The sequence below is a fragment of the Solanum stenotomum genome, chromosome 2 (genome assembly GCF_019186545.1).
Source record: "Solanum stenotomum isolate F172 chromosome 2, ASM1918654v1, whole genome shotgun sequence".
In the NCBI taxonomy this organism is placed as follows: domain Eukaryota; kingdom Viridiplantae; phylum Streptophyta; class Magnoliopsida; order Solanales; family Solanaceae; genus Solanum; species Solanum stenotomum.
Window position 1 is genome coordinate 10,242,093 of NC_064283.1, and position 10,563 is coordinate 10,252,655.

Here is a 10,563-nt window from a genome sequence, read left to right on the forward strand (position 1 = left end):
TTGTATGATAAAAATGTGTCATCAAGACTTAAATGTATTATAAAACAATTGTTAGGCTAGATGTGTTGTATGGAGCAGAATGTTGGCGGTCAAGAACTCACACATCCAAAAGATGCAAGTAACATAGATGAGGATGTTGAGATAGATATGTGGGAGATAGATATGTGGGCATATTAAGAGAAAATTAGGAACATAGATATTGGAGACAAAGTGGGAGTAACCTCTATGGAGGGCAAGATGAGACTGACATGGTTTGGATATGTGAAAAGGAAATGCACAAATGACTTTTACCCAATGAGAAGGGCTATGAGTTGATAAAAGTTGGTTGTAATGGGTCTAAGGAGAGGTAGAGGTAGATCGAAGAAGTACTGATGAGAGGTGATTAGACATGACATGCAGCTTACCGACGACATGACCATAGATATGAGAAAATAGAAGTTGCGGATTAAGGTAGAAGATTATTAAATAGTTGATCTCGGTCTAGTTTTCGATATCAATATTATCATTAGTACTCACCCACTCTATTATTCTTCGATTCTCTACTATTACTTGTTGTATTCATTGCTTCGACTATTGTATTACTCCCTCTGTCCCAATTTATGTGGCACTTTTCATTTTTCAAGAGTCCAACAGTTTAAGTTTGACAGAGAATTTGCGCATGGAATCTTCAATTTTTTCGAAATAAAATTTATATATTTGTGAACTACGTAAAAAGTATTATAAGTCACAATAATTGTTCATTCAAAATATTTAAAAAATCTATGTAAAATTTTCGGTCAAAGATAGACTTGTTTGAATCTTGAAATTCGAAAGGTGCCACGTAAAATGGGACAGAGGGAGTATTTATTATTACTACTATTCATTTCTCCATTGTCCTAAAGGGTTCTGTCACTATGATATTTCCTTTTACTCACTGATTTTGACATGCTTTATTTGAGTCAAGGGTCTATCAGATACAACATCTCTACCTTCACAAGGTTAAGATAAGACTACATATACATCGATCACCCTCTCGAGGTGTGAATTATATTTGATATGGTATTGTACCACAATTTTAATACTCAAAATCTGAAATTTTAAAAAAAATGTTGGATAGCTTAGATAGGAGTATCAATAATTGGAAAAAAAAAGTACACAATAAATCTATGAGAATTGTACAATTTTAAATTTGAAAAGTGAGAGTTTAAATTTTGAAAGAATCACATTGAAGAAAATTTTGATTAACTATGTTTTATTTTCTAAATGATATTTCATTTTTTGTCGCAAACACCATATACTTAAAAAATATTTCTATATTATAAAGAAAAATAAGGTTACAACTGGAGTTCTCAACCTTCCCAAAAAAAACTTTCCAAATCCGAAGTTTCTATATACTTGGTTGAGTTGATTATAGAGAAAGTGTAAATTCTTTCCTCTTTTTTTTGGGTATAAAAATTTCCATAAATAGTTTCCATAAAATATACTACTCCTATTACAAAAGTTTCCAAATATGTTTTTTTCTGTTATAGAAAACGTGTAGAAGTACAGAAAGTTTCCATAAAACATTTACATACAACTGTGCCTCTCTGTATAAATTGGTAACTCTGTTTTTCTTCTTTTGTACAATTTGAGAAGAAAAAAAAAACAGGAGAAATTGAGTGTATAATGGAGAATTTGAAAGAGGGTTTCCGATTCAGTCCGACTGATGCAGAAGCTGTTACTTTCTTGTTGAGATTCATTGCTAGAAAATTGATGAATGATTCTGGATTCATCACTACTCATGTTGATACTTACAGTAAACAAGAACCATGGGATATTTACACTCATGGAGTACCCTGCTGTAATGACGATGACGACAATGACTGTAGTCAGTATCGCTTCTTCATCACAAAACTCAAGAAAAAAAGCGAGTCAAGATATAGTCGTGATGTGGGAAACAAGGGCAGTTGGAAACAGCAAGACAAGAGCAAACCTGTTCGAAAGAAGGGCGGACCGGTGATTGGATACAAGAAGAGCATGTCTTATATGAATAAAGGCTATTATAACAAGAAAAATGGTGATTGGCTGATGAAGGAATACACTCTCTCTGAGTATCTTCTTGATAAATTTGACAAGGATTGCAGAGATTATGTTCTCTGTTCTATTAAGAAGAGAACTCGCACTAAAGAAAAATTGAAGTTGGTGAATATTGTTCCTCAAGATTTGGAAGACCAAAGCTCTGCGGCGACTGTTGAATCGACAAGTTTTACAGAGGGATTACAAGGATGGGGAGTGGAATATATGCCCCAATTAGAGTTGCAGAATGATATGCACGAGGGGACGAGCAACTTCGTTGAGCCATTATCAGCTCCTTATACTTTTGAACCCACGTCCATGCTAGATTTTGATTATCAATATTTACCTGCTGACTTTGATTGTCTAAGAAGCATTACTGCTTAATTTTGTAATTATAGAATTCTTGAACAAGCTGTATAAATTAGAATTCTTGCACTTTTAGTGAAGTTGGGTGTTTGAACAGTCTTGGTTTTCTTTTCTCAATGATGTTTGGCCAATATTTGCTTATATTTTACTTCATACATCCTTTTATGCATTAGAAATAGTAATTATGATCATTATTCTTATGTTTCACTGAGATGTTTTATTTGCCTAGAATTTTGCTCTAGGGATCTTTGGGTAGTTTACTAGATCATGACTGAGTAATTCTTCATCATTTTTTTTATGTGATCCCTTTTGCAAATGTCTTCCATTCCATCGGTACATTCTGTTTGATTTGATCTTCCTTGTGTTTCTGAAACAACCAAAATCTCTGGAATTCTGGATTCTTTTTGTTATTCATTGTTGCTTTTCCTGCAATAACAACACTAGTGAATAAGTTTCATTGTTCTTAGAGCTTTCGGTTTATTGTCCTCATTACAAACTCTCACAAAATTAAATAGCTCCATTTTCTATAGGAAAGGGTGAAAGGGGTGGATATTGTTAAATATATGAAAGAACCCTTCAGAAAACAAAAACAAAAAAGTTTAAGTTCGTACAAATAAACTTGATTTGCATTTAGCTAATAGCTAGAAATACGATAATTACATACATGCAGGGGCAAAGGCATATTGTAAAACCAAAACATAGTACTAGTCAACTTGGTAGTTTGATATTAGGAGATAAACAAGATATTAGGAACATTGGCTGAATGGAAATAGAGTGTCCTGCTCATTAGTATCACATATTAACCTTAGTCACTTTCATGATCATCATAAAGTGAAATCCTGTCCATGATATTGGCCACCACCTCTTTGGACTCCTTGAGCAGCTTGATACTCTTTTTGAGCCTATTGCGTTTTTCAGCAACCAAGGGCGACTCGTCAAGCATTCTTTCAATTCCACCACCATGTGGTGCCATCAGATCCTGAATGATCTCGTTTTCCATCTCCTTATTAATCATGTTTCGAATGCTGAACATTATGTGCAAGGCCATAGAATCCACCAGCCTCATTAGCACAATTTTCCAGTAGGCCATCATTCTCATCTTCAAATCGAAAGCCTGTTGCACCACATCTAGATGCTTCCTCAAATGACCAACGTCGATTACTCCTACTCCTTCAAGGTTTATCATGGAGTACTTCCCATGATCATTCATGATCTCCATGAACGTGTGTTGTTGAGCCATGAGCTTACTATAAGTAGTTAAATAGTCAGGATTACAAGTGTAATCAGTCAGCTTTTCCATCCCGATGATTTCCCTTACCCAATCAACTGATTCATTCTTTTTCTTGGCAATCAAGTTTTGGGCTGCTCTTCTAGTAGAAGACTGAAGCTGAGGATAGTTCTCACAATGATACATTAAAACTATGATAACAACTAGCTCTAAGTAATTCCACAGTTTCCCCACAAAATCCTCTGGAGAGGCGGCAATTTCCTTCACTTTTCTCTGCAAAACATTAAGGAAAACAGCTCGAGGAAGGAAGTTTGGCAATCCAATCCCTTTTGTTTCCTGTAAAACCATGATCTCTTCCATCAAGAATTCATCCGCTTTCTCAAAATTCTTGGAATGCAGCTCATTAGAGTATTGATTAAGCATTTCAACAATTCTAGCTGCAGAGTGCATTTCTTTATCATCAGGATACTCATCAAACTCCCCACTTAGAAGAATTTTCTTCAATGAATCCTTTGATGAACTCAGAATGCGCATAAATGCCGTCAGAGCTTCAGCTACAGAAGTTAGATGTTGAGGAAGCCTGTTGAGTTCAGCAAGATTGGCAGCAAGTCTATCATTGATCTTCCTCACAATTTCAGGCAAGCATTTTGAAATGATGCTTGCTTGAATACGCACCAGCTTTTGTGCCAAAATAGGAACGCTAACCATCGATTTATCAATCTTGGACAGAAGTGGATGAGTTGAAAAAAGCCTTTGCTCATCACTCCTAGCTTCTTCATAAGACTCATTCCCAATTCTATTCCTCACACAAACATAGCCAAGCCCTATATTCACTTCATCAGCAGTAACCTTTTCAAGCAGCCCTTCAGGGGCTTTATCAGCTTTTGTCACAACAGCCAGAGTCCTTTCTCCTGTTTTGTCCACTTTCTGAGACATTCTAATAGACTCACAAGTAGGGAAATCAACAGTAGCTGATAAAACATTCAAGATTATGCTTTCTTCAGGGACTATGTATTTCATAATAATATCATAAACTTGTTCATAAATGTCTTCAGGTTGTCCTTGTACAGCAACTCTAGTAATACCAGGTAAATCCACCATGGTCAAATCAGGGACACCATTTTTTTTAACTACTAATGTTAAAGGGTTGTTAGATATACCTTTACCATGTCCAGCAATTTCATCAGTAGCAAGAATGATAGCATCTGCAATGCCAATTTCATCAACAGGGAGTGACTTGTTGTTGTACTCCAACTGAAGATTTGGTGCAGTGATGTTTGGATCATTCTGCAGCCTCATAACAAGAGGTACCCTGGTGCAAATGCCTTGTCCTCTAGGAAGACTGATCCCAGCAAGAGATTCAAGAACACTGGACTTTCCAGAAGATTGATCCCCGACTACTACGATCGTTGGGAGTTGGATACCTTCTTGCATTATGTTAAGATGACGGAGCTTGTCTATACAGTCGAGAAGTGGACGAATTCTATCATTGAAAGATGCAACAATAGGAGGATGAACAACACCAGAAGCTACTACTGCAAGAGGTTTTGGATCGAGAATTTCAATTGAATCAGAACTGCAATCATTGGTGTTTTGGTAAGCCATACTCTCTTGATACTCTAGTAAGTAGGAAAAAATGGTTTTGAAGGTTTGTTTGAGAGGTGAAAATGGTTGTGATGATGCTGAAGTTTATAAAGAACTTAAAAGGGGCTGTTTTCAAATGTGACATAAAAGATGATAATTTTCTGAATTTTCTACTTGATGAAGTTGAGTGTCGATGTGGTGCAATTGATGGGGCTGTTTTCCTTAATTAAAGGTCTCGAGCTTGGGGCCTTGAGTAAGGAAAAATCCTTGATAGGAAGCGCTTACCCTGAATGTGCCCCTACCAAATGTAATAAATCAGACTCCAATGCAAATTACCGGACATCGAATGAGATACCTTAGCACTAAACCTTGGATGGGCCCCCTTCCTGTTTACAGGAATTTGATTCCATGGGATATAAAATTATGTAATAAAAAATAAAGGGTGTTGCTTAGACTGTTCAATAGTAAGACTAATTATTGTACCTTAAAGTGGCTAAGAATATTACTTTAGAGATTTGATTGAAAAAGCTTTATATAAAACCTACGACCTGAATAGGCTTTTCTTTTCCAATGAATGTACCCCTCTTTTATTATAGGATTTATAAGTTATAACTACTCTCTTCATTCCTTTTTAGTTGTTATAGTTTTCTTTTTTAGAGTCAAACAACAAGAATTTTGACTAATATTTTACAAAATATTTTCCATCATATTGATATGCAAAAAATTGCAATTTATAGTAATTTTCATATAAATTTTTGAATATCTAAGTTTTCAGTTTAAAATAGAGATAAGTATCAAAAACACATCTAAACTATCCTCTTTTTTTAGTTTCATACCTAAACTATTGAGAGTGTGAGTTTCATACCTAAACTATCACTTTTTAGTTTGAGAAACACACCTCTGTGTAATGCACTCTCTCGTTTATTTGAAAAAACCTTAATACATGGCATTCCACATGAATAAAATATTCCACCTTAACAAAAATTAAATAATAAACTATTACTATTAATTAAAAATTAAAGAGTAAAGTATTAATATCCATAAAAAAATATTTTTTAAAAAAATAAAATTTTAGTTATTTTTCTTACCTCACTACACCACCTCCNCCCCCCCCCCCCCCCCCCGCGATAATCCCCCATCCTTTTATAAAATATTTTTAAAAAAATTCATACTCCACCCTCCCCCCTCGCAAAAAAAACCACCCACTCATCTCCTCCCCTCCGAAAAAAAATTGATATTATTTTATTTTTTAAAAATAAAAATTTGACCCCATCATATTTAACCCTCACTTTTTTTATATATATTTTTTCATTTTGTGTTAAATATGTACATACATATATTTTTAGAAAAAAAAATTCTATTAATGTACCGAATATAACATAAATAAATAAAAAAATTAGAAAAAATCTTGTGGCAGTAAGTAAAAAATATTTTTGATATGTATATATCTAACACAAAAATGAGAAAAAAATTGGAAGCGGAGGATAAGGTGGGGTGGGTAGAATTATTTTTTTAAAAAAATAAATAATATCTAAATTAGTATTTGAGGGGGAGGGGGAGGAGATGAAGTAAAAAAATTAAATACTTTTATAAAAGAAATTTAAACCAAAAATATGGTGGGGGTTTGGGGGGGGGGGGGGTGAGAGGAAGTGGGGTAAGAAAAATATTTTACATTTTATTTTATAAAACAAATATTATTTTTTGGATAATAATTTTTTAATTTTAAATTTTAACTAATACTAATAATTTATTTAATTTTTGTCAAGGTTGAACGTTTTGTCCATGTTGAGTGTGATGTGATAATTTTTTAAAATAAAAGAGATAGTGTATTACACACAGTCACACACCATGATGAAAGTGATATAAAAGAGAGAGGTGTGTTTCTCAAACTAAAAAGTGATAGTTTAGGTATGAAACTCACACTCTCAATAGTTTAGGTATGAAACTCAAAAAAAGGTATGGTTTAGGTGTGTTTTTGACATTTATCTCTTTAAAGTATTGAATTAATATAATCTAACTTTAAAAATTGACTTTCAAAAAGTGTAATATAACAACTAAAAAGGAACGAATGGAGTAATCCATAACATATCATGATATTAGCAATACTTCACCTATTAAAAATGAATAAACATGAGTAAAAGACAAACTATATATATATATATACCCTCAAAATTTCTATAAAATAATTCACCAACTCTAATATTATTCTCATACTTTCTACCAAACGATTTTTGCGATGCTGGTGAGAACTTAACCACTCTGAAAGGAAACCTTAGAGAAAATACAAGGAAACAAGGAACTTTTCCTCAGGTCTTCTATTGGTGCCTTTATTGATGATGAATAGACAAATAGTACGAACAAAAGCTTTATGGCAAGCAATAACAATTCATCAATTAGTCATTGGAAGAAAAAAAAAAAAGTTGAGAGGTGCTTTTCTTTCAAACTTAGCTCACAAGTAATAACACTCATAATTTACATATATATTTTAAAGAAGAGCTTTTTTTCTTCTTTTTAACCAAATTAAATGTTGATATGTAACTTGTAAGGTCTTGTAAGTAATTAATTAAAGTGTCGGAAGAGTGCAAAAACTGACACTATCAAAATCAAGTGCTTCAAAATTTGTGATTTTTTAGTGATTGGTTAACAGTTTTCCATAAATGTTTACAAACTTGTGATAGATAGTTACTAATTGGTAACCTTATTCAATATAATTCTCATGTATTAATTGTAGTATCAACTTGGACTCTTATGATAACACGAAGAAATATATGGTGAGATGGATAAGATTCATTCACTCTAATTAGATGTACATCTCGAGTCTAAATATATCTAACCTGCTGCACTTCCAAATTTGGATAGTATATAGTGGATATCGGATACGTGATGGTTAAACGAAAAAAAGTCGGATTGTTACACCAATAAACAAAAGATAGGGATATTTAGATATAAAATATTTGATAAAAAACTTCACATGAGGGACCAGTGGTCTAGTAGTAGAATAGTACCCTGCCACGGTACATATTTCATGCATATTCCAATATTTTACCACAAAAAAATCAATAAAGAGGTTATTTACGATAGAAATCTAAGAATCAATCTTCTTGTTTGAATATTGGAATCTTCATAGAAGAGAAACAATTACAAAAAGAAAAAAGGTATTACCACTAATTTTTTTACCGGTTGATTTTTTTTATTTTTATTTTTTTGATGTAGACATAATATAATAAAATAACCAAGATTATTCCAAAGAGTTAAAATTTGAGAATTTATTCTGCTGGTCGGTGCTTTAAACTAAAGTAAATTTCATAATAAATCCCCTTGTTGGAAGATTGACTACACCAGTGTTTTTTACTCACTTTTTAGTTGCAAGTATTTCGAGTTCAATAATAGGTGTTTGAATTCAATTGAAAGAATTTTTCATTTTTTTAAATCTAATGTAAGAATGTTTAGAAGTTGAGATGTATTGGGCATAAATTCCAATGTAAAAGAATTCAAAAGTTTGTAAGAGAAGACTATTATAAGTATTCACAAATATTGATTTCAGTAATTATAGATTGTGCATTTTTTTTTACATATCACACTTTTCAGATCCCACATGTGAGATTATATCGAATTCTGAATATATTACTATTGTAAACAAATTCTAAATTGCTTATTTATCCTCAAACAAGTCATTATCTATTGAATGGTGGTTGAGTTCAATTGAACAATGTGCAAATAGAGTAAAAAACAAATCTTTTATTTTCCCTTTGAAGCTTCTCAAATTCTCGTTTTCATGTGTGGAGATATTTTGAATATTTTGTTCAAAAGCAGAATCAAAATTTGAATTTCACGAGTTTTAAATTCTAAATCACTAATAATTTGTACAATATTCAATAGATTTTTAGAATAAATACAAAATTTGAATCAAAAGTTACATAATTCGATTAAATTTGTGATCAACACTCTAACTCCGCCCCTATTCTGATTCGATTCCAATCTTGTGGCCCCTTATGATATAACCGTACACTTATACCAAAGCATGAAACACATATTTATGAGAGAAAAGTAAAGCCAACATATATGTCCATTTTCAATAAATTCTGATCAATGGATGATAAGAAATTTTCTAGAATGGCTAATGAGTAATCTTCACATTAAAAGTTACATGTTAAGTTGATGATAGTATCAATTTGAAGACACGTATTTTATGATTGAAGATAATTAATATGTAACTAGTAGGTTACATTACTTAATTCAATAGGCACCAGTGGTCTAGTGGTAGAATAGTACCCTGCCACGGTACAGACCCGGGTTCGATTCCCGGCTGGTGCAACTTTTTTTCTATCAAAAAGGTGTGTTTCGGTATGAAGGAAAATAATTTCTTGAATATTTATACGTTATATAGCAAAACATTATGACGGTGAAATGGAATGGGCACGGAAACTTGGGTTTCGAGGGTGGGATGAAATTAAGTGAGTTTCCTACTTGTTTTTTTGGTAAATAAGCAAGAAAATAATTTCTTGAATATTTATATGTTATATAGCAAAACATTATGAAGGTGGAATGGAATGGGTAGTGGGAACTTATATGTTATCTAGCAAAACATTATGAAGGTGGAATGGAATGGGCAGTGGGGTGAAATTAAGTGAGTTTCTTACTTGTTTTTTTGGTAAGTAAGCAAGAAAATAATTTTCAAAGAATATTTATATGTTATCTAGCAAAACATTATGAAGGTAGAATGGAATGGGCAATGGGGCTTCGAGGGTGAGGTCATGAGGTGAAAAGTCATTTTCCTCATTTTTCAGGAACTTATTTTACTAGAGAAAATGTTTTCCACACATTCTAACCAATGTTTTTGCTAGGGAGGAAAACATTTTTTGGAAATTGTTTTCTTTTCCGCTCATGTTTGAATGGACAATTTTTTTGGAAAACATTTTCCTTAAAAAAATAAATTCCTTAAAAATGCTAATACAACTTCCTTAGCGGAAGTAGGGAAAACAAGCTCTATAAATAATATATTCTAATTTCTATGTTTATTGTATCCTCCTCACACACTCAATTCCCCCAACCCCTACACTTTGACCATCCCAACCCCCATTACCGCCAGGCCCCACTCCCAACTCCCTTCCATATCTATAGTGTTTTGCTAGATTACATACAAATGTTACTCAGATTACATATTTTTGCTACACTAGACATATATTGTCTTGTCTTATCTTTACACAAATTGAGTTGTTTTGGTGTATAGTCTGCCATTGCCATATTCATATATGTACACATCAAATTTAAAGGTCCAATTCCAACTTCAGTACAATCCTGGTAACAAATGAAGGTAAAAAAAAAAAGAGATGGAAAATGAAAGCAACAGC

At 32.8% G+C, this 10,563-nt stretch overlaps 2 protein-coding genes and 1 non-coding gene across 3 annotated transcripts; 2 read left to right on the top strand and 1 right to left on the bottom strand.

Moving 5' to 3' along the window:
- The first annotated feature begins 1,644 nt into the window (after positions 1 to 1,644).
- LOC125856485 (NAC domain-containing protein 78-like) lies at positions 1,645 to 2,420 on the top strand. The gene has a single exon (XM_049536042.1). The coding sequence runs from the start codon at positions 1,645 to 1,647 to the stop codon at positions 2,416 to 2,418; it is 774 nt and encodes a 257-aa protein (XP_049391999.1). The 3' UTR covers positions 2,419 to 2,420.
- Positions 2,421 to 3,004: 584 nt separating this feature from the next.
- LOC125855011 (dynamin-related protein 4C-like) lies at positions 3,005 to 5,338 on the bottom strand. Its single transcript, XM_049534640.1, has one exon. The coding sequence runs from the start codon at positions 5,231 to 5,233 to the stop codon at positions 3,206 to 3,208; it is 2,028 nt and encodes a 675-aa protein (XP_049390597.1). The 5' UTR covers positions 5,234 to 5,338; the 3' UTR covers positions 3,005 to 3,205.
- A 4,117-nt stretch (positions 5,339 to 9,455) lies between these two features.
- On the top strand, positions 9,456 to 9,526 carry TRNAG-GCC (transfer RNA glycine (anticodon GCC)). The gene has a single exon. It is a non-coding gene; the product is annotated as a tRNA-Gly (tRNA).
- The last annotated feature ends 1,037 nt before the right edge of the window (positions 9,527 to 10,563 follow it).

What these genes read in the sequence shown, in the direction of transcription:
- LOC125856485 (XM_049536042.1), top strand. Translation starts at nt 1,645, where the DNA reads ATGGAGAATTTGAAAGAGGGTTTCCGATTCAGTCCGACTGATGCAGAA.
- LOC125855011 (XM_049534640.1), bottom strand. Translation starts at nt 5,233, where the DNA reads ATGGCTTACCAAAACACCAATGATTGCAGTTCTGATTCAATTGAAATT.